The sequence below is a fragment of the Rana temporaria genome, chromosome 4, assembly GCF_905171775.1.
Source record: "Rana temporaria chromosome 4, aRanTem1.1, whole genome shotgun sequence".
Classification (NCBI taxonomy): Eukaryota; Metazoa; Chordata; class Amphibia; order Anura; family Ranidae; genus Rana; species Rana temporaria.
This window is the reverse complement of record NC_053492.1, coordinates 217,696,863-217,721,220: the sequence shown is the minus strand read 5'-3', so window position 1 is coordinate 217,721,220 and position 24,358 is coordinate 217,696,863. Positions and strand designations below refer to the sequence as shown.

General features: G+C 41.1%; 1 protein-coding gene across 2 annotated transcripts in view; it reads left to right on the top strand.

The window, feature by feature from the left end:
* LOC120936992 (collagen alpha-1(XXI) chain-like) overlaps positions 1–24,358 on the top strand; it is a 280,507-nt gene that overhangs the window by 162,240 nt on the left and 93,909 nt on the right. For both annotated transcript variants that reach the window (XM_040349853.1, XM_040349854.1), the window contains exons 9-10: positions 2,151–2,234; positions 12,160–12,222. In XM_040349853.1, the coding sequence (XP_040205787.1) occupies positions 2,151–2,234; positions 12,160–12,222 (147 nt within the window). The remainder of the gene's footprint in view (positions 1–2,150; positions 2,235–12,159; positions 12,223–24,358) is intronic.

Here is a 24,358-nt window from a genome sequence, read left to right as displayed (position 1 = left end):
GGAATAGCTTGTTTCCAGCAAAGATAGATGCAAATACAGGGTCAGATCGTACTGCTGGAAACTGGATTTATCTTCAGCCAATGTCACCTATTGTTGGCTTTTTTCATTGGCTACAGAGACAAATGTTTAGTTTTCATGAATGTGTTGTTATAGTTAGCCATATACACAAGAATGTCTTATGACATTAGAGTGATAGAATGTACTTCTTCCTTACAGAGAGTTCTGTCTGTCCTAATCCACTTGAGACCAGTGCTGTGTGATTGCATGTCGGGAAGCTGTACAAATCCAAATCCTCTAATTATGAGCATTCCTTGTTCAGATTTAAGTTTTTTGGAAAATGCTTTTTAATGACAATTTCTTGAGACCTTTGCACAGCTGCTTTTTAATGATGATTTCTTGAAATCTTTGCACAGCTACTAGAATTATTATTATTAATATTATTGGTATTTTCATTATCTAGTGTTTATGAAGTTTCAACGATATTTGCTGTTGCTTGAAATGATATTGGACTTACCAGCAAAATAAGATTGAAGAGCATCCTTATTATTCGATTTTAAAACTCCCATATACAGGGATACATACCTATTGTGTACTGAGTAATTTTATTAATAACTTGAGTCAGTTGAGTATCTAAGAAAGTTTATCTGTAGATTACCAAGATATGATATGTGGATACCATGAGATGAAGTGGTGAGAAAATGTTCTATGATGGGTGTGCAAACTCTAGATTAAATCCCTTTAATAGGATTGTTGGTCTTCCTTGGATAATGTGTCCTAGATTTAGGACCACAATACAATGGCACACTAACAGCCCCACTCCCCTTCTATTGGTTCAGAATGTGGACATCTCCTCTTAGACCCCTTTCACACTGAGGGCGCATTGCAGGCGCTCTAGCGTTAAAAATAGTGCCTGCAATCCGCCCTAAAAGTGCTGCTCTATTGTCTCCAGTGTGAAAGCCAGAGGGCTTTTACACTGGAGCATTGCGCTAGCAGGACGGTAAAAAAAGTCCTGCTAGCTGCATCTTTGGAGCGGTGAAGGAGCGGTGTGTTTACCGTGCCTTCACCGATGCTGCCGATTGAGAGCAATGCAGCACATTGCGGGCGGTTTTAACCTTTTCTCGGCCACTGGCAGGGGCTAAATGCACACTGCTAGCGGCCGAAATGCGCCACAAATCCGCCCATAGCGTCGGCGGTTAAAATAGCAGTGTTTTAATTGGGGAATTAACTTTATAAAGCTTCAATAATATTTGCTGTTGCTTGAAATAGACCAAACAAGAAAGGGGTCTTATAGGATAATTTGCAGTTATTAAGATGTCACAAGCCATGTGAGAGATTTTAATCAGTGTGATTATGATAGTTCTTTAAACATGTCCTTCATTAGCATGTCTATAGTCCTTCTAAAAATGAATGACGTTCCATATTGCCCTTAGTCAACCTACACTCTCCAAACAGGTAATAACACCATCGAGGAATCTGCCGAATTCTATATTGTTTTGTTTTTAAATTACTTCTTCGAGCTGAGAGTGGACAGCATACCCCTCTCCAACCTTGTCCCTAATTTTAAAGTGAGATTGTTGATTATTACAACTAAATAGAGGGAAAGTAAGCTTTTAAGGAGTGCTCATGTACAGTTTGCCAATGAGCCTAAAAGATTATTAAGAGCTTGGAAAAATCTCTCTGTCTCTCCTTAATGAAGTGTTAGAAAGTGCTGAGATTCACAGGACACTTCAATGGAATATGAAGTAAGGAAGTAACTTTTATTTGTTTCCAAAATGATCCCATATTAAGTTTCTGTTTAAAAAAACAGTATTTATTATACTATCAATGTTCCTCATTATTTTTCTATTATTTATTAGACAGTGTTATTTATTGTTTGCAGTGGTAAACCAATATCATTTATAAGATGGTGTGTGTGTTATAGTTGTTAGCATTGTCTGAACATGTAAGGAGTCCATTATTGCTGCTTTTCAGTATGATTTATGTGCAACGCAAGCGTAGTCATGCAGAGTAACAACTGCAGATTATATTTAAACACTGACAAAAATAGGAACATTTCATAAAAGAACCAAGCACAATAAGTTTTAAAATATGAAACCTGAAAAAGCTGAAATATTCATTTGGAAATATATTTTTCCTCACTCTCTTCCCAGTGTTTGAATGGTCCAAGTGATGTTGGCTCAACACCTGCTCCCTGTGTTTGTCCTCCTGGGGAAAAAGGACCTCCTGGACTTAAAGTAAGTAGAACTTTATCACTGAATATTTGTGCGAATTTCTATACATGGTAGCAATTCATAAGTGTGTCAAGTGATCAAGTAGAGATGGGAAAATATAGTTTAGTATTGCAAATTAAAGGTACGGTACCTCCCAGTGAGTGAAAAATACTTTCCCTTGTGTTACATAGTTAGTAAGATTGAATAAAGACACCAGTTCATCAAGTTTAACGTGTGTGTGTGTGTGTGTATTTATGTCACTACCATTTCCAATATCCCTGTATATTGCATTCACTAAGATACCATCTAAAGGATTTTAGGGCCAGATCCTCAAAAGGGATACGCCGGCGTAACTGCTGTTACTCCGTCGTATCCCTGTTTCTAACTATGGAACTGATCCACAGAATCAGTTTTCCATAGTTAGGCAGAAGATCCGGCATGTGTAAGGGACTTACACTGCCGGATCTTAGGATGCAGTACCGCATCCGCCGCTGGGGGCATTTTGTGTCGAAATGCCACCTCGGGTATGCAAATTAGCACTTACGGAGATCCACAAAGCTTTTCAGCTTCGTTTTTTCTCCGTAAGTTTTAGTTTGCAAACGCAAAATTAGGGCAGCTTTTACAAAGTGTAAACTGTTTACACCATGTAAAAGCAGACCCTTCTGTCCAGCGACGCAATTTTTTTTTTGTTTTGAATTTTTTTTTTCGCGCCGTATCTTTTTTTTTTTCCAGACGCAACTTTATTGACCCGTCGCAATCCACAAAGCTCGGCGTAATGTAATTTCGCGCTATGCACGTCGGGAAAATGCTTTGTGGATCGGGCACTTAGGTAGAAATTTTAAGGCAGTGTAACTTAAATGGGAACAATTAAGTTACGCCGGATCTTTGTGGATTACCCCCTTAATTCAGATATTTTTGTACTAAAGTAGGCCTGGCACATTCCTAAAATTCATCAGAGGGTCTTCTGGGAGTCCTAGTAAAGTGAAGTAAAGAAGTATTATTATACAGAATTTATATAGCGCCGACAGTTTACGCAGCGATTTACATTTTTAGAGAGTACAATTACAATACACTTAAATTCAGTAGGAATCAGAGGGCCCTGCTTGTTAGAGCTTACAAGCCATTGTAGTCTCATTGATGCATGTCCCTTGTACCTTTTGCTTTTTTTGCAAAGAGTTTGGCTATTTGTACAGGTAACTGTGCTGTCAAACATTTAGCTAAGTGAAGCCTCCTCCCCTGTACAATGATTAGCACATCCCTGTGATGCATGAAGTAATATACAGTATAATCTGAGGAAGATCGGCTAGGATTTTGCAAACAAGACCATTTTTGCTGGGTTCAGCTTGAATGAAATGGACTTATGACATTTGAATAGCATTAGCCATTCATTGTTGGAGTTGATTATTGAAGATAGCACATCTCAAATAACCACAATGTCTTTAATTAACAAATATCCTGGATAACATAGATTTAGAAATAGTCTCCAAGGTCCTAATCAGCACTTGATATGTAATTTTTATATTATGAATGTCTAACATGATCTTCCAATCGCAGCCATGATCAGTCCTTTTATTCACTGATGGTTTGGAACAATTTTTTTTTAGTGATGTTCTGGGTGTGTGGGCAGTAAAAGGAGAGGGCCATGAAGAGTGAGAATGTCTAGTACAAGCAGAGCTTAGGCGGTGGATGTGATTGGGTGGGTTTGTATGGTAATTGAGATCCAATCAATCAAGCACAGCATCAGCATTAGTAGCAATTCAAGAACTATATGAGGAATTAAAAACGAGATTTACATGTTCAAGTGTTCTAGTGATCTACACCAGTGTTTCTCAACTGCAGTTTTCAAGGCGCCTCAATATCTCATGTTTTCAGGCTTTCCATTATGGAACTCAAAACAAGATTTACATGTTCAAGTGTTCTAGTGATCTACACCAGTGTTTCTCAACTGCAGTTCTCAAGGAGCCCCAATATCTCATGTTTTCAGGCTTTCCATTGTTTTGCACAGGTGATTTGATCAGTTTCAATGCCTTAATAATTACCACAGCAGTTTCATATGAGGGAAACCCTGAAAACATGACCTGTTGGGGTGCCTTGAGGATTGGAGTAGAGCTGATCTAGACACCTCTCCCAGACAGTATAGATAAGTTGGTGATCTCAGTTTTACCTTCGCCAGTCTTCAACCTGTTGACTGGATAAACAATTAGCAGCATACTATAAGGTAATGGTTTGTCTATCACTTCCTGTACACATGTCCAAGAGGGAGATACAGTAATATTCCTTCCTCCCTTCCTTTCCCAGTTTGATTACAGCCATGTAGAACATTAAAGGGGCCGGTATTTAGATAGATTAAGGTACTAATGGTAGTTGTATGAAAAATAAAAGGAATAATTTAATTCCTCATTCTGACAGCTATTTGACCATTTTAACTCTAATAACATATTACGGCTAAGGATGTTCTTAGTGTCTGCTAGAGAAGCAAACACAAGCTGGTGTTAAACTGCATTGTGACTGTGCTGTATGCCTTCATTTTGTAAAGCACTGCACAAACTGTTGGCACTATATAAATCCTGAATAATAATAATAATATTATTAAGAATAATAATAATTAACATAATAATTTATGCAAATATAGATTTGTGCTTGCCAATGCAGAAGATCATACTGCTTCTGAAAAGGTGGAATCATAGGGTATGGCCTTCATTCAATACCAAATAAAGTTATGTAGTTAAAAACAATTATAAATTGTATTTAAAGCCAAAATGTTTTATTAAGTTTTGGTTAGAGTACATGGGGATGCCCTTTTTCTATTACTGGCTATTACATATACAGTCATATACACATGTTTATTCCCATTGTGTGTATTGGAACAAAACAAAAAAAGGGAGGAAAAAAAGCAAATTGGACATAATGTCACACAAAACTCCAAAAATGGGCTGGTCAAAATTCTTGTGGATAAATAAGATTGTTTCAAGCATGTGATGCTCCTTTAACCACTTGACAACTGGGCACTTAAACCCACTTAATAACCAGACCAATTTTCAGCTTTCGGTGCTCTCACATTTTGAATGACAATAACTCAGTCATACAACACTGTAACCAAATGAAATTTTTGTCCTTTTTTTCCCACAAATAGAGCTTTCTTTTGGTGGTATTTGATCACCTCTGCGTTTTTTATTTTTTTCGCTATAAATGAAAAAAGAACGAAAATTTTGTAAAAAAATGAATTTTTCTTCATTTCTATTATAACATTTTGCAAAAAATGGATTTTTCTTCATAAATTTGGCCTAAAATGTATACTGCTACATATCTTTGGTTAAAAAAAAAAAATTTGGATATTATTTAGTCTGGGTGAAAGTTATAAGGTCTACAAGCTATGGTACCAATTACTGAAAATTGATCAATTTGATCACATCTGATGTACTGACAGCCTCTCTCATTTCTTGAGACCCTAACATGCCAGAAAAGTACAAATACCCCCTAAATGACCCCTTTTTGGAAAGAAGACATTCCAAGGTATTTAGAAAGAGGCATGGTGAGTTTTTTGAAGTTGTCATTTTTTCCCACAATTCTTTGCAAAATCAAGGTTTTTTTTATTTTTATTTTTTTTCCACAAAAGTTTCATATTAGCAGGTTATTTCTCACACACAGCATATGCATACCACAAATTACACCCCAAAACACATTCTGCTATTCCTCCCGAGTATGGCGATACCACATGTGTGAGACTTTTACACAGCGTGGCCACATACAGAGGCCCGACATGCAGGGAGCACCATCAGGCGTTCTGGAGCACCCAGACCAGTTCTGACATTTCTCTCCTACATGTAAAAATCATCATTTATTTGCTAGAAAATTACATAGAACCCCAAAACATTATATATGCTTTTTTAGCAAAGACCCTAGAGAATACAATGGCGGTCGTTGCAACTTTTTATCGCGCATGGTATTTGCACAGCAATTTTTCGAACGCATTTTTTTGGTAAAAAAAAAAGTTTTGTGCTTTTTAAAAAAAAAAACATTAAAGTTAGCCCAATCTTTTTGCATAATATGAAAGACGAAGTTACGCCGAGTAAATAGATACCCAACATGTCACCCTTCAATATTGCACACGCTTGTGGAATGGCGCCAAACTTCGCTACTTAAAAATCCCCATAGGTGACGTTTTAAATGTTTTTACTGGTTACATGTTTTTAGTTACAGAGGAGGTCTGGGGCCAAAATGATTGCTCTCGCTCTAACGTTCGCAGCGATACCCCACATGTGTGGTTTGAACACCGTTTTCATATGTGGGCGGGACTTACGTACACATTCGCTTCTGTATACGAGCACGCGTTCATTTTACTTTATTTATTTTAGTTTGACACGTTTTTCCCCAAAAATAAATGTTTTGATCACTTTTATTCCAATTACAAGGAATGGAAACATCCCTTGTAATAGGAATATAGCATGACAGGTCCTCTTTACAGTGAGATATGGGGTCAATAAGACCCCACATCTCACCTCTAGGCTGGGAAGCCTGAAAAAAAACAAGAAAAAAAACGATCCTTGGCTTCGATCGCAGCGGTGAGTCAGAAGAAGCACCGGAGGGAGAAGGGAGTGGGGACGTCCCTTTTTGCCTCCCGTAAGAACGATCAAGAGGCGGAACAGCCGCCATGATCGTTCTTATGGTGTAGAGAATTGCCGGCTGAAAAAAATTATATCTGAATGATGCCTGTAGCTGCAGGCATCATTTAGATATCCCTGCACAAAGTCAAGGACCTCATATGACGTGGGCGGGAAGTGGTTAAAACACATTTTTTTCCCCCAGAGTATTTTCTGGGTATTGCAGAGTATTGGCCGGGGTATTGCAAAGTATTGGCCGGGGTATTGCAAAGTATTGCTGCGGGGGTATTGCAGAGTATTGGTGCGGGGGTATTGCAGAGTATGGTGCGGGGGTATTGCAGAGTATTGGTGCGGGGGTATTGCAGAGTATTGGTGCGGGGGTATTGCAGAGTATTGTGTGGGGGGTATTGCAGAGTATTGTGTGGGGGGTATTGCAGAGTATTGTGTGGGGGGTATTGCAGAGTATTGTGTGGGGGGTATTGCAGAGTATTGTGTGGGGGGTATTGCAGAGTATTGTGTGGGGGGTATTGCAGAGTATTGGTGCGGGGGTATTGCAGAGTATGGTGCGGGGGTATTGCAGAGTATTGTGTGGGGGGTATTGCAGAGTATTGTGCGGGGGGTATTGCAGAGTATTGTGCGGGGGGTATTGCAGAGTATTGTGCGGGGGGTACTGCAGAGTATTGCGCGGGGGGTATTGCAGAGTATTGTGCTGGGGTACTGCAGAGTATTGCGCAAGGGGTACTGCAGAGTACTGGCAGGGGGTACTGCAGAGTATTGCGCGGGGGTATTGCAGAGTATTGCGCGGGGGTATTGCAGAGTATTGCACGGGGGTATTGCAGAGTATTGCGCGGGGGTATTGCAGAGTATTGCGCGGGGGTATTGCAGAGTATCACGCAAGGGGTACTGCAGAGTATTGCGCGGGGGTATTGCAGAGTATTGCGCGGGGGTATTGCAGAGTATTGGTGCGGGGGTATTGCAGTGTATTGTGTGGGGGGTATTGCAGAGTATTGTGCGGGGGTATTGCAGAGTATTGAGCGGGGGTATTGCAGAGTATTGCGCGGGGGTATTGCAGAGTATTGCACGGGGGTATTGCAGAGTATTGCGTGGGGGTATTGCAGAGTATTGCACGGGGGTTTTGCAGAGTATTGCGCGGGGGTTTTGCAGAGTATTGCGCGGGGGTTTTGCAGAGTATTGCGCGGGGGTTTTGCAGAGTATTGCGCGGGGGTATTGCAGAGTATTGCGCAGGGGGTATTGCAGAGTAATTGCGCAGGGAAGGCAGAGCATTGCAGAGTATTGCGCAGGGAAGGCAGAGTATTGCAGGGGTTAATGCAGGGATGGCTGAGCAGGGATGGATGGATCTGTGACTGCAATAGTCACAGATCCATCCCACACTGCTGCTGCCATCCGCGCTCTCCTCTCACACTGTACCGATCGGTACAGCGAGAGGAGGGAGGAACCGGCATCATCAAATGACGCCGGTTTGTTTACCTGTGATCGCGCCATCATTGGATGGCGCGATCATATGGTAAAAGACCGCGGTTGTCGGTCAGTTACCGTGATCTGTGTAGCGCCGGGTCTCATAGACCCGGCGCGCACAGAATTTTCTGTGTGCGCGCCCGAGGCGGCGCGCATTACTGCTTCTGGTGGGCGCCGTTTCAGAACGGCGACCCCCAGTTAAGCAACCACCTTGCCGCCGTTTTTGGACGGCGGCTGGTGGTTAAGTGGTTAAACTCACCTGGGGCAAGTAACAGGTGTGGGCAATATAAAAATCACACCTGAAAGCAGATAAAAAGGAGAGAAGTTCACTTAGCCTTTGCATTGTGTGTCTGTGTCTGCCACACTAAGGCCCCATACACACGATAGAATCCATCCGCTGAAAAATCCCAGCGAATGGGTTTCAGCGGATAGATCCTATGGTGTGTACACTCCAGCGGATCTGTTTCCGCGGATATTTATCCCCTGGGATGGATTTCCAGCAGATAAATATTTGATGACATGCTATCAAATCTATCCGCTGGAATCCATCCCAACGGATGGATCCGCTGGTCTGTATAGACTCACCGGATCCATCCGTCCGAAGGGATCCCCCGCATGCGTCGTAATGATTCGACGCATGCGTGGAATTGCTTATATGACAGCGTTGCGCACGTCGCCGCGTCATAATCGCGGCGACGGCGCGACACGTCATCGCCAGAGGATTTCGGCGCGGATTTCAATGCGATAGTGAGTACACTCCATCGCATGGAAATCTGCACAAATCCTCGAGAGGATTTATCCGCGGAAACGGTCCGCTGGACCGTATTCGCAGATAAATCCTCTCGTGTGTATGGGGCCTAAGCATGGACAAAAGTAAGAGGAGAAGAGAACCATCTGAGGACTTGAGAACCAAAATTGTGGAAAAATATAAACAATCTCAAGGTTACAAGTTCATCTCCAGAGATCTAGATTTGCCTTTGTCCACAGTGTGCAACATTATCAAGAAGTTTGCAACCCATGGCACTGTAGCTAATCTCTCTGGGCGTGGACAGAAAAGAAAAATTGATGAAAGGTTGCAACGCAGGATAGTCTGGATGGTGGTAAAGCAGCCCCAAACAAGTTCCAAAGAAATTCAAGCTGTCCTGCAGGCTCGAGGAGCATCAGTGTCAGCGCAAACTATCCGTCGACATTTAAATGAAATGAAACGCTATGGCAGGAGACCCAGGAGGACCCCACTGCTGACACAGAGACATAAAAAAGCAAGTCTACAGTTTGCCAAAACTTACTTGAGTAAGCCAAAATCCTTCTGGGAAAATGTTGTGTGGATAGATGAGACCAAGATAGAGATTTTTCGTAAAGCACATCATTCTACTGTTTACCGAAAACGGAATGAGGCCTACAAAGAAAAGAACACAGTACCTACAATAAAATATGGTGGAGGTTCAATGATTTTTTGGGGTTGTTTTGCTGGCACTGGGTGCCTTGAATGTGTGCAAGACATCATGAAATCTGAGGTTTACCAAAGGATTTTGGGTCGCACTGTAGAGCCCAGTGTCAGAAAGTTGGGTTTGCGTCCGAGATCTTGGGTCTTCCAGCAGGACAATGACCCCAAACATACGTCAAAAAGCACCCAGAAATGGATGGCAACAAAGTGCTGGAGAGTTCTAAAGTGGCCAGCAATGAGTCAAGATCTAAATCCCATTGAACACCTGTAGAGAGATCTTAAAACTGCTGTTGGGCAAAGGCGCCCTTCCAATAAGTGAGACCTGGAGCAGTTTGCAAAGGAAGAGTGGTCCCATGGGTGTGCAACCAAATATTAAGTTAAGGGTGCCAAGAATTTTGACCAACCCATTTTTGGAGTGTTGTGTGACATTATGTCCAATTTGCTTTTTTTCCTTCCTTTTTTTGTTTTGTTCCAATACACACAAAGGGAATAAACATGTGTATGGCAAAACATGTGTTACTGCAATTCTTTTCTGTGAGAAATACTTGATTTTCTGGAAAAATTTCTGGGGTGCCAACAATTTCAGCCATGACTGTACATGCTGGGGAGATTCACTTTCTACATTAGTCCATCGTCACAAGAACTGAAAATTAAGGAAAAATCTATTATTTTGAGTTGTCACCAATACAGGAATAAAGAGTACCTCTTCCAACGAGACACTTCTTGAAGTATTACTTTGGATACATTCCTTCCTCCTCACAATATCTGAAGGGAAATCTAACAAATGGGGCACAAATTACATGAGATAAAATAAAATAAAAAACTCACAGGAGTATTGACTCTTCCTTATTCTATGCAAAGCTAAAAACTATGGGCCAGATTCACAGAGAATTGCCCTGGCGCAGCGTATCAGAGATACGCTACGCCGCCGTATCTTACCTGGCGCATTTTCGAATCCAGGAAGATTTTGCGCCGTAAGTTACGGCGGCGTAGTATGTTTCTCGGCGCGTATTTCAAATTGGGCGGGTAGGGGGCGTGATTCATTTAAATGAAGCACGTCCCCGCGCCGATTGAAATGCGCATGCTCCGTTTCGAAATTTCCCGCCGTGCTTTGCCCGAAATGACGTCGCACCGACGTCATTTTTTGAACGTAGACGTGAGTTACGTCCTTTCCTTTTCACGGACGACTTACGCAAAAAAAAAATTCAAAATTCGACGCGGGGATGACGGCCATTCTTTAACATGGCAAGTCTATCTATACGCCACAAAATAGCAACTTTAACTATTCGACGGGAAAAGCCGACTAGCGATGACGTAAGAGAATGCGACGGCCGCTCGTACCTTCGTGGATCGACGGAAAAAGCTAATTAGCATACCCGACGCGGAAAACGACACAAACTCCACCCAGCGGGCGCCAAAGTATTGCACCTACGATCCGAAGGCGTACGAAGCCGTACGCGTGTCGGATCGAAGCCAGAAGCCGTCGTATCTTGGTTTGAGGATTCAAACTAAAGATACGACGCGGCAAATTTGAAAGTACGCCGGTGTATCAGTAAATACGGCTTCTGTGAATCTGGCCCAATGTTTTGGCTTTAGATGTACTTTAAAGTGGTTGTAAACCTTTGACATTAAATGTGAGCACTTCCTTCTATAGTGTTGGTGTCTGAATCCAATGCACTTAGTGTCACTTCTCTCTGCTGTCTAGTTCCTATGCCACTGTATCTGTATCCGTCATTTCTAACCAAGCCGTCATTATCTTACATATGTTTACCTCTGTATATGTTTCAAGCTGTAAAAACAGCATTAGTGAAGTTTTCTTTAAAATGTACTTAAGGTGAAATTTAACTCCATAATTGGAGATTTGTGATGTTATTGGGACATTTTAGAAACATTTAGAAATGTCAATTGTGCACAACTGTACCGTCTGCTGAAGAACTGCAGTACACTTCTTATGGGAGAGTACCTAGCTTCTCTTGTCCATACAGCCTCATAGCTGCATATGCTGTGTGTGATCTCCAAGGCACTTTTGCCTTTGACTGCTAGATGAATAATTTTTGAAGTCAGATATGGTGATGTTACTGCTCTTTTGCCCACTTTTCTCCTTGCTGGAGGCTCTGATATAAGAAAGCAAAACCTCTGCCAAAATAGCTGCCGCCATACAGAAACACAGCCCGGAACAAGGAAAGATGATTATATAATAGGCAAAGAACAGCGAAAGGGAGACCACAGTCAATACTAGTGACTAGTCATTTGCCCTTTTGAGTATTGCTTCCAGAAATCAGTTTATTTGAAATAAATTCAGAGGGACTTATGCTTTATTATGGTAAAGGAAACACAAAATTGCAAACAGTTTATTGGTTTCTCCATAATTATTTATTATTTGGGACAAATTTGAAATATAATAACGCATACAATTGCCTTTTTACAGGGAGATCCTGGACAGCCTGGTATTCCTGGTTCCCCTGGACAACCTGGTCCAGATGGTAAGCCTGTGAGTACTATAACATTGTTATACACATGTACACTAACTGTTTAGATTTATATTGTAGCTGTAATTTGCAGTACACTATGCACATTCATAAATATTTCAGCTGCTGTAGATACAAAGCACTAAAATAAATTGCTTACCAAATGGGAGTGTATGGTTCATTGCGTACAACTTGAGATCCATTGTATTTCTCATAGAGATAATTGTTTCTAGTGCTATGACCTTTTGAGTCTTTGGCATGTTAATAAAAACAAACAATCATACATATTGTTTGTATCTGGTACTGATCAACTGCTTGCACTGAGCTACTTATGTTTATCTTTTACTTAACAAGAGTGAACAAGGGGGCTTTGAGAGATAATATATCTTGTATTAACATCATAGGGCTTCCTTTTGTGATATACTTTTTTAGCCAAATATTCTGGTTCATTTAAAGAGCCAGCAGAGTGCAGCAGAATGCTCTGATATTCTCATTGCTATATTACTAATTATGTATTGTATTTTCTCACAAGGAAGAATAATGGGTAAAAAATACTTCTCTACAATATGAGTTCTTCTGCATATTTTGGTTTCAGGCAACTTAGACAGCCACTGTGAGCCAGAAGTTGAAAAAGGCCTGCTCTAAGTTATTTAAATACCATAATAGGGTATCTCACTATTAAATAACATTAAATGCAAACACTGCCATATATGTTTTGATAAAGACAGTGGCCCGGATTCACGTAGAATCGCGTATCTTTGTGCGGGCGTAACGTATCCTATTTACGTTACGCCTCCGCAACTTTTACAGGCAAGTGCCGTATTCTCAAACGAAAGTTGCGGCGGCGTATCGTAAATAGGCCGGCGTAAGCCCGCCTAATTCAAATGTGATAGATGTGGGCGTGTGTTATGTAAATTTTATGTAACCCCACGTAAATTACGCTTTTTACGAACGGAGCATGCGCCGTCCGTGAACGTATCCCAGTGCGCATGCTCCAAATTAACCCGCAAGAAGCCAATGCTTTAGACGTGAACGTAAATGACGCCCAGCCCTATTCGCGAACGACTTACGCAAACGGCGTAAAATTTAAAAAATTTGATGCGGGAACGACGTCCATACTTAACATTGGTACGCCTCATGTACGCCTCATATAGCAGGGGTAACTTTACGCCGGGAAAAGCCTAACAAAAACGGCGTATCTGTACTGCGTCGGCCTGGCGTACGTTCGTGAATTCGCGTATCTAGCTGATTTACAAATTTCTAGGCGTAAATCAGCGTACACGCCCCTAGCGGCCAGCGTAAATATGCAGTTAAGATCCGACGGCGTAAGAGACTTACGCCGGTCGGATCTAATACAAATCTATGCGTAACTGATTCTAAGAATCAGGCACATAGATACGACGGCTCGGACTCAGAGTTACGACGGCATATCTGGAGATACACTGGCATAACTCGTACGAGAATCCGGGCCAGTATGTTTTATATGCTACACAAACAAAGGGACAATTTTGTGACAATTTTGTCTAAATGGTTTTATTGGAAGACTTTAGCCAGGGTTTGGAGAAAAAGACACATTTTGAAGTATTTTGACTGTTGAGCTTAATCTTTCCAGGTACAGCCAGTGTGGTACTGTGCTGCCTGTGGGCTGTAATTAGGTTGTTTGCCTATAATGCAGTTAACAATGTATGTGCGTACCTAAATAAAAGAAAAGTGTGACCTTCCGAGTCACCCCATTGGCTCCGCCTCTTCCCACCTCCGAGCACTGTTACTTGGTTCCACCCATTACCCACCTCCCAGTACCACCCCTTTTAGAGAATGAAAAACCAAGTATCATTTGTAGTGCTAAGTATTCTGTATGGAATGTGTTAATAACAAGAAAAGCAGTAAAATAGATTTGGCATCAATAGACACCCCAGTAACAATAGATCCACCCCAGCAACAATGGACTCCCAACAGCCAGCATCAATAGACCCTCAAGCAGCCAGCAACATTAAACTTTTCCCTCAACAGTACATCCATCTCAGCAAAGATTGACCCCCTGCAACATAAGACTCACCGCCAGAAACAATAGACCCCCCACCAGCAACCCCCCTGCAAAAATAGATCCCCTCCAGGAACAATAGATTCCCCAGTAGCATGCATCAATAGACCCTTCAGCAGCCAGCAACATTAAACCCCTACCTCAACAGTAGATCCCTCTCAGCAACGATTGACCCCCTGCAAGATAAGACCAACCCCAGCAACAATAGATCCCCCCAGAAACAATAGACATCTCCGGCAGCAATAGATCCCCCTGAAAATATAGATCCCTTACCGTAAAAATATATTCCCCAGTAGGAAGCATCAATAGGCCCTCCAGCAGCCAGAAACATTAGACCCCCTCCCTCAACAGTAGATCCCTCTCAGCAACTATTGACCACCTGCAACATAAGACCTACCCCAGCAACAATAAATCCCCCATGAGCAATAGAAGACCTCTCCAGCAACAATAGACCCCCTTTCTCGATAAAAATAGATCCCCTACAGCAACAATAGATTCCCCAGTTGCCAGCATCAATTGATCCTCCAGCACACCCCAGCACCCCTTGCTATTATATATATTCCATTTTGGAGGTGCCGGAACTGCGTTCCCCCACGTTCCTGCTGAAAAAAAGCCCTGCTTTTTGGAAGAAAATCAGATTCCAACATCTATGGCATTTTTTTTCTCATAATAGCAGATGTTTAATTAAAAACTTTCTTTAAGGGAAGTTTCTATTCAGTTAATTACATCTTAGAGCATAAATGTGTGTGTGTGTGTAGGGGGGGGGGGGGGGGGGGCCAGTCAAAAAATACCTGGCCAATCACAGTCCTCAGTACAGCTAAGAGTAAATGAGTGGAAGGGTAATATTTATTGTGTATATGTGGAGAGTTTCAGTGGGGATTATATATAAACATGTACACAACTCTGTACATCTTCCATGTGATATTATTCTCTAGTAGAGGAGCAGTGACTTCTCTTCCTCCCCCATAAGGTAAGGTAGGACTGGTTTAAGTAGACTAAGCAGTAGAATTTGCTTGTGTATTCTGAAAGGCTGGTTTTACATCTAAGATGGATGCGGCTCGCAACAGGGGTCGGGTGTGTCCCTGTTCTCCGTTTCAGGGACAAATCAGGGCCAATTTTTTGCCTGAATTCGGCCCTGAAATAAAGCCAAAGATGCACAGGACTCCTGTGCAAGCCGCTCCACAGCCTTAATGGATATATGGGAACCGACTGCATAGAGAGCCGGTCATAATCTCCTGTCATGCAAATTGGATGCAGGGAAACATCACTTCCTCACAGAAAGTAAAGGAAGTCAATTATTCTCTGTCAATATATTGTGTATATGTAAATATACAGTATATGTATACAGAGTATGTATACCAGATGATGTGTGATTTCTTATCTGTTAAACACATGTTAAACAAATGCCCTTGAATTTTGTTTTAATGTTTTAAGCTGTAGCTACAGTTAATCCACTTTAGATATAAAAAAAAGCCCTGCAAAGGAAAATCTTAAGCTCTCTTTTTTTGTTAATAACTGGAAACAGAAAGTCAATTTAGGTCCATTTCTTTTGCCAGCTACAAGAAGGAAAGCCCCTTCTGCACTTCAGGAAATTTTTTATGTTACATAACTGGTTGCTAGGATACAGTACATTTTGGCTGTGTAATTGGAAATATTTCTAGTTAAAAACGACACGGATTCCAATAGCATGCTTTAATTGTAATACTAATAAAGATGACCATGGATACTCTGGACTTGTCAGTTGCCTACTTGCTGTAAGACTATTTACATTTACAGTATGTCTTATACAGCACTGTGTAATAAAAATGTTTATAGCTTGGAATACAAGCTGTCAATATAATTGTCTTTATGAGTTAAATTATTTATTTAGCACACCCCAATCATAATTCTCAAATACCTTTGAGGCACACATCACAGATCCTTTCATAAATTTATATGCAACATCAAGATCCCTCTTGAAATGAAAAGCAGCATTTTACCACTTTAATATGAACTTCCCAAATCTGTGCCTATAATTTGTGTCCAGCCAGTTCAATCAAATAAAACTCAAACGATATGGCAGCATACAAATCTACGGAGCTATTAGTTCTTAGCGGGAAGCTTTCAGCATCAAAAATATAACACTTAGGCTCCATGCACACTGGACTTAAAAAACGTTGATTCTACAGGCGCTTGACATTTTTTTCTCCTGCCTCTAGAACAGTGGTTCTCAACCTGGGGGTCGGGACCCCCTCAGGGGTCGAATAAAGATTTTCCAGGGGGTCACCGAATCCTGGGCTGTTCCTGAAGCCTGCACGATCTCCCAGCCTTTTTGCTGCGTCCCAGCAGGGCTATCCCTGGAGCCCACGGCTGCCCACTCAGCCTCTTTGCAGCCGCCCATTCAGTTAATGGCATGGCTGCGGGACAGAGACTAGAGGTCAGCTGACTGGTGACGAAAGTGAAGTGGGAGGGGCTGGAGGAGACCCATAGGTGTGCGCAGGGGGTGTGCCGGGTGTGCCTGGGCACACCCTAATCAATGCTTCAGGTGCAGATTCCACCTGCTGATATTGCACCAATGCCACCGGAAAAAAAATTGTAAAAAATAAAAAGCTTTAAATAATAAAAATAAAAAGCAACTGACACTGTCCACTGTCCTACTAACACCAACCTCTGCTCTACTGACAAGTCCACTGCTCTACTGACACCGTCCATGTTGTAATACATTTGGGGTGCACACCCTAATGCAATAGGCTGCGCACACCTATGAGGAGACCCTATCTCCTGATTTCAGCATAGGTGTCACTGCTACGAGACACAGAGAGTAACACTACCTGTGATTATAGTTACCATTAAAAGGACTCAGGAAGAGCTAAATGTCCATGGGTGAGGGGTGCAACTTACTTGTCTTGCCCCGGGTGCTGACAACCCCGCTACGAAAATAATTTTACTGTTAGGGGTCCCCACAACTTGGGAAATTTTATCAAGGGTCACGGCCCTAGAAGGTTGAGAACCTCTGCTCTAGAAGCACTTCTATTGTGCTCTATGTGTCTTTGCACATTATTGACTGCTACAGGTGTTTTCTGTCAGGGACGTTCAGAGGCAGGAAAAAAAACCTTTCTCTATCGCGTTTCCTGGAGGAGTTTAGGAGCTGTAAAAACGTCAGTCTCTCCTAAACTCCTCTTATCTCTTCTGAACGTCAAGTGCCAACGTTTTTTTAGGTGTGTTGTGGGAGTAAAAACTTTTGCAGAGGGGAGTGTAGTGCAAAAAACGTCTATGAACTAACCTCTCATAGACTCGCCAAAACTTTGTACAATATGCTTTCATTTTGCGTCTTTTATGCCACGTTTTTCAAGCTAAAAACGTTGACGTTTTTTCTGCTCCTAGTGTGCATGGAGCCTTAAACATGCCCACAAACAATCCCAGGCCTAACCTAATCTGACAAATACTACACAGAAAACTAACCTGACCAATCTCTGTAAATGTGTATGTCAACCTAAATAATTTTTTATTTATGGATAAAGTGAGGAAGAATTAGAACTTCTGTTGGCCTAATACTACTACCTGGTGCTCTGCGAGAAAGATTAACCCTCTCTTCCTGTCCTGAATATTATTATTATACAGGATTTATATAGCGCCAACAGTTTTTGCATAGCTTTACAACATGAGAGCAGACAGTACAGTTACAATGCAGTTCAATACAGGAGGAATCAGAGGGCCCTGCTCATTAGAGCTTACAATCTAGAAGGGAGGGTCAAGTGAAACAAAAAGTAATAACTGTGGGGGATGAGCTGATAGAGAAGATATACATACAGTTGTTAGGTGTGAGTAGGATAGGCTTCTCTGTAGAGGAGGGTTTTCAGGGATCATCTTAAAGCTAACAGAGTAGGAGATAATCGGACAGATTGGGGTAACATGTTCCATAGGAATGGAGAGGCTCTGGAAAAGTCCTGGCGAGAATGGGAGGAGGTAACGAGGGAGCTAGGGGGCAGGAGGTCTTGAGAGGAATGAAGAGAATGATTAGGTTGTTTTTTTGAGACTAGGCTAGTGATGTAGCTGGGGGCTAAGTTGTGGATGAGCAGAAGCCAGTGGAGGGATTGACAGAGAGTTTTAGCAGATACTGAGCGGTTGGTAAGGTGGATGAGTCTGGCAACAGCATTCATGATGGATTAATGAGGGATAGACTATGCAGAGGTGAGTGAGTGAGAAGGTAAGTGTGTTACAGTAGTCAAGACAAGAGATGAACAGGGAGTGAATTAAGAGCTTTGTTGTGTCATTGGTTAGAGAGGGGCATATTTAGGAGATGTTGTATATGTTGAAGCAACAAGATTTGGACAGTTATTGGATGTGGGGCTTAAAGGAGAGTTCAGAGTCCAGGACTACACCTAGGACCATGGCATGCATGGATGGGCTTATAGTTGTGCCATAAATTTTGACAGAGAGATCAAAGGAGGGGGCACATGGGGGAGGGAAAATTATAAGTACGGTTTTGGATAGATTGAGTTAGAGGAAATGGTGTGACATGCAGACTGATATATCTGTTAGTAAATTAGAGATACGTCAGGAGATGGAGGGAGTGAGCTGAGGGGTAGAGAAATAGACTTGGGTGTCTTTACCGTAGAGATGGTATCAGCTGACCCAGGGAGGTGGTGTAAATTGAAAATAGGAGAGGTCCAAGAACAGAACTTTGGGGGAACCCAACAGAGAAAGGAAGAGGAGAGGAGGAAGTAGAATTGTAATTTATGCTAAAGGTGCGGTTGGATAAGAAGGAAGAGAACAAGCGAAGAGTACAGTCATAGAGACCAACAACAATTTCACCAGACAGGAAATTAGAACTTTAAACCGTAAACAACAGGGACACAGACAAAGATGGGGATTCTAGCCTTCACCTACTAATGAAAAGCATTTTTTTTCTGTCTGTGTTGCTGTTGGAGAGTTCCCCCCTACTTCGATGTTGCTGTAATCCTTCTCTGTTCTGAACAGTCTGTTTCCTGATGAAAAAAGTCATGGGAGCTTTCTCTTTGTGGCACTAATCAAGGAGGTGTGATTACTGTGTGTCTTAAACCCCTCAGAACCAATCACTTTCGTTTTACAAACCATCACTGCCCTCTGTGTCTCTGTACCTCACAGAAGCATGAAAGTAGATGCATAAACAAAACTGAAACTACAGGTACATTATATGATTGATTTTTATCTATTTTAATCATTTCTAAAAGGAATCAGTTAACTATTATGTCTCTATACCCTGTAAACAGTAATTTCAGCCAAAAAAATGCTTTCCTTTACAACTCCTTTGAGGTTGACATGGAAAAAAACAAAAATTACCAGTATGCTTTAAAACACATCCTTGGCTTAGATGTGGTGTTATGGAACAGTACATATTGCATGAGCCTAAACAATGTCCCATGGATTTTTTTTTATGTAGCACCATGATGTTTAGGCAGGGTTGCTCCATGATATTTAGGCAGGGTAGTTTTAAGGAGACTAGGCCAAATACCCTTTGCACTGCACGTTTTCCTCAGTCAGCCTCTTAAGTAACTGTCAAAATGTGCCCTAATAGTGGGTGGTTCTGCACTGTGAGTCCCGACTATGCATTTTGGAAGGGTTGCATGAATCCATGATTCCTTAAAAGAATTAAGATTATTGTCTTTGACAAAACAGTTTACAGACATGCATTTGAACTTTGCATTTACAGTAGCTTTTTAGCTGGAGCTATTTTTTTTAAATAATATCTACTTCATTTACAAGGACTTTCAGATCCCTTGCTTCCTAGTAAAGCACCCAATAAAGTGTTCCGTTTGGGATATTCCAAACAGTTATTTTTTTATTTTATGATCACTTTTCATTATGCACCACTACAACAGCAGATAGACAGCTACTGAACCTGGTTATGTAAACTCTGTAAGAAAAATACTTTATAGTCTATATAGCCTAAAATAGATATTGCACTATTTTTTGGAAATATTATTTGTTGTGTTTGATCAATTAAGTTAATAAAAAACTGCTAGGAAAAACTAATACGTTCTGTCACATAGGGGGGGATTTACTAGAGAGTGCAAAATCTGGTGCAGATCTGCACAGAAACCAATCAGCTTCCAGGTTTTATTGTCAAAGCTCGATTGAAAAAGCTGACGTTAGAAGCTGATTGGCTATCATGCACAGATGCACCAGATTTTAAATGCTCCCGTTTTAGTAAATCTCCCCCATACTGTCATTTACAGACTACTTGGACAAAAACCTTCTACACAGGGAGGCCCAATATATAATTACATATATATGATTAGAAATATGGGGCTGAACAGTGGTCAGTAGTCTTCCCTGATGCCCTCCTCACTTTGTTATAGATCAAAAATATTTTTAGAATGATTGAAATCTCTGAATTCAATATGAGCATACATTTTAAAGTATTGCTGTAGTAATGGTATAATTTAACTAATCATAATTGGGTTTGTTTTTCTTTAAAACATGGAATCAAAATATCCATTCCTGCAATGTATTTTTTAACGGCAAACTAGAATGCTTAGATGTATTTTATATTAAGCATATTTTTATTTTTGATATATGCTGTTTATTAAGCCTGATACTAATTAAGAAACTGTATTATTCTGAAGAAGCCAATCAAAAACATATTTTATTTATTTTTTCTGCTCCAACATAAATCAAAGTGTCTTGCATAATGCAATTGTTATGTTTATAGGGAATACATTTGGACCCATTGTATATGTTGTTGTATTTATCCCATTTCAAAGAACATCTAGAGTTAATGGAGCCATTTTGTGACCCAGTCTGTTAACAATTAAATAGTCTGTTAACAATTAAATACAATATATGATCATGTACTAAGCAGCAAGAATGGCATATAGAACCACACACACACACACACACACACACACACAAAAGATGTATTTCAATTATCCAATCAAGAGGAACAAAATAACAACATTTTGGATCTTTTTTTTTTGGGGGGGGGGGGGGGTCATTCTTAACACTTTTAGTAAATCTGCAAAACATACAGGGATGGAGAGATATATTTTCATATGTTTTCATTTAGTCCCAAGTCCCAAACAGTCCCAATCAGTCTTATTATATTTTACCAAATGTCTGGATCTTGTCTGAGTAGTCTGATCACCTTACAGCCTGTTTGATCAGCTTTAGTTTGCTTCAAACAGATTATGCATTATCATAAGTCTATGGAGATACAAAACCCACTTGAAGCAGGTCAGAAGTATGTTAACTGCAAGCCAAATGCACCAATCAATGATTTCTCTCAGAAGCATCTCAAACTAATATCAAACTTATCAAAACATGCCCAAATCCCATCAACACAGGCCCTAAAGTTGGGTGAAACAGCCAGATCTTAATGGTTATTGCCACATTTATACAGGGAATTGATGTTGTGACCTTACGCAATGACTCATAGCTAAAGTGAAGTACACTACATTGGAAAATAGCCCTGCATGCTGCATTTTGAGCACCTTATTCTGCATTTTTACAAGATGATATGTAAACCAGCCAGTGTGGGTGACTCATCACAGACTTCATTGTAAAACCCTCTTATCCTGGCTTGTTACATTCTAGCAACTCGGTCAGAAAAAATAAATACATCCCAGCACTCTGGGCTGAAGCAATATTTATAGCCAATAAATAAGAAATTCAGTTTTTATTTGCAAATGAATGCAACTCTGTTTCATTATACACTTTGAATTACCATGAAGCAAAGTACAGGATGTCTAAATTACTTTAATGCCATTTTTACAAAGTGTGGATCACAATAGCTGTTTAGCTTTCGGAACAGTGATGCCCATGATACCTATATTACCCAACGGATATCTATGCAAAAAAATGTCTGATTTCCATTTCAGAATGGGAAAGTGTCATTATTATATATATATATATATATAAATATATATATATATATATATATATATATATATATATATATATATATATATATATATATATATATATGGGATTTTTGTATGGTATCTGCCAGGTAGGTAAATTTAGGCAGGCCTATGCTGCATGCTAGGCCTGCTTATTTTGATCTGGGTGCAGAGAGTGGTTAGAGTAGCAGTGGGTGTGACCACCTGTGCTTCAGTTCTTGGGCGCCTCCCTTGCTTCCAGGGAGAATGGGCTGAGAGCTAGAGTGACAGGGAGATTATGTGAGAAGCCCTGACCAATCCCCAACTGGAATTGGCAGGGGACAGGCCTCCTACTTAAGCTCAGGTCCAGCCCACTGAATGGTAGATGTCAGCTGGGAGACGTGAAGAATGGCGTGGTAGATCACAGCAAAAGGCCCATCCTCGTCTGGGTCTCAGTGGAGGAGCCCGGGAGAGCTGGGAGGGAGCCTTGTCTTTACACGGTCATGGGAGAGGTGTCCTGGAACAGAGGGGCCGGAGAACTGATTGGAACGCATGTCCAGTTAAGTTCTTCATCATGGACTCAGGACAGGAGAAGGTCAGTAAGTGTGACACAGTGAATATCTGGAGGAGGCATGCCAGGGGAGCTGGGTGCAAGGCCAGAGGAGAGACTGTGGGGTTTTGTGTCAAATCGATGTGGCCTGCGGGGCACAGGATTTGCATGTCGGGCTAGCTGGGATCAGTAGTTCACCAACTAATACAATCTGCTAATCAACTACGACGCAAGAAGGGGTACTGCAGGTCCCTGGCCTATTAACAGTTCAGCAAGTCAGCAAGCATATAGGACTATTCAGAGTATTCCTTTATGTACAGTGAAGATGATGAGGCGGAAAGACTAAGGCCGCGTACACACGGTCGGTCAAAACCGATGAAAACAAACTGAAGGACCACTTCATCGGTCCAAACCGATCGTGTGTGGGCCCCATCGGTCAGTTATCCTTTGGTCAAAAAAAAGAGAACTTGCTTTAAAATTTAACTGATGGACTGATAACCGATAGGTCAAAACCGATGGTTAGTATGCAAAAGCATCGGTTAAAAACATGCGCATGCTCAGAATCAAGTCGACGCATGCTTGGAAGCATTGAACTTTGTTTTTTACTGCACGTCGTTGTGTTTTACGTCACCGCATCTGACACAATCGTTTTTTTAACTGATGGTGTGTAGGCACATCAGACCATCAGTCAGCTTCATCGGTTAACCTTCGGACCGTTCTCATCGGATGGAGCGACCATGTGTGATACGCGGCCTAATAGTTCACAGTGAAGTTTTGTACATTAGGAGAGGAGCCCTGGGAGTGACAGTCTGCGGGAGTTCTTCAAATGCTCATTCATTCAACAAATTCTTGAAATAATTCTTAAAATATAATTCTTAAAATATGATGGCAAAGTGATCCGTTTTATGGGCATCCCATAATCCCTTTCCCCCAACCAAGTTATATTTTTTACATATTATATTTATTTACTTGAAGAGTGTGCTTTGTCTGTTAAGTAAAATATGATTTGTTTAAATCCCAATGGCCAAGTGGCTTAGAGGTAAGGGGAGTGTAGCTTGAGCTTATTTTTCAATAAAGCCTTTGAATAGTTATTCTGGGCACCAATGTTTTTGCGTAGAATTGATAATAACGAACTGTGTGGTCTCATGCAGAATTGCATTGCCTTGAGCCAGCTGGAGAAGAAATCCTACCATTGTGCAAAAATGTACTCAGTGTCTCGGTGTTTATAATTTAATTCGAGGTAAAATTCACAGAACGACATTATTTTAACTTAGTGATATGAGTTTGAGACCATATACAGAATTTAATTAGTAGTGCCAACAGAAATCAAATATAACTTTAGCAAAAATGTTTTTTTTTTTTTAAGGAAGAAAGTTTAGAACCTCTGCCCGAGTTTTATTGCTGCCTGTATCCCTATTCGGCACATTTTCACAAATTTCCTGCCCCAGTGACACCAGTGGAGAACTCAGACAGCAATAAAACGAATGGAGGTTCTAACCCTTTGTAATTTAAAGGAGAAGTACAGTCAAAGCTTGTTTGGTTGTACTTCTGTGGATCACAGGAGTGCAGTTTTTTCTGGACTTCTGTGATCTATTTTCAGCAGACAGTGGGCTGAAGCATGCTGTTGGCTGACATAACAGAGATAGTCCAGACTCGGCAAGGATAATGACCATGTTTGGAATCTGCCCACATGCCTGGACTGGTACCCGGCTCAGCCTCTCAGTGAGGCG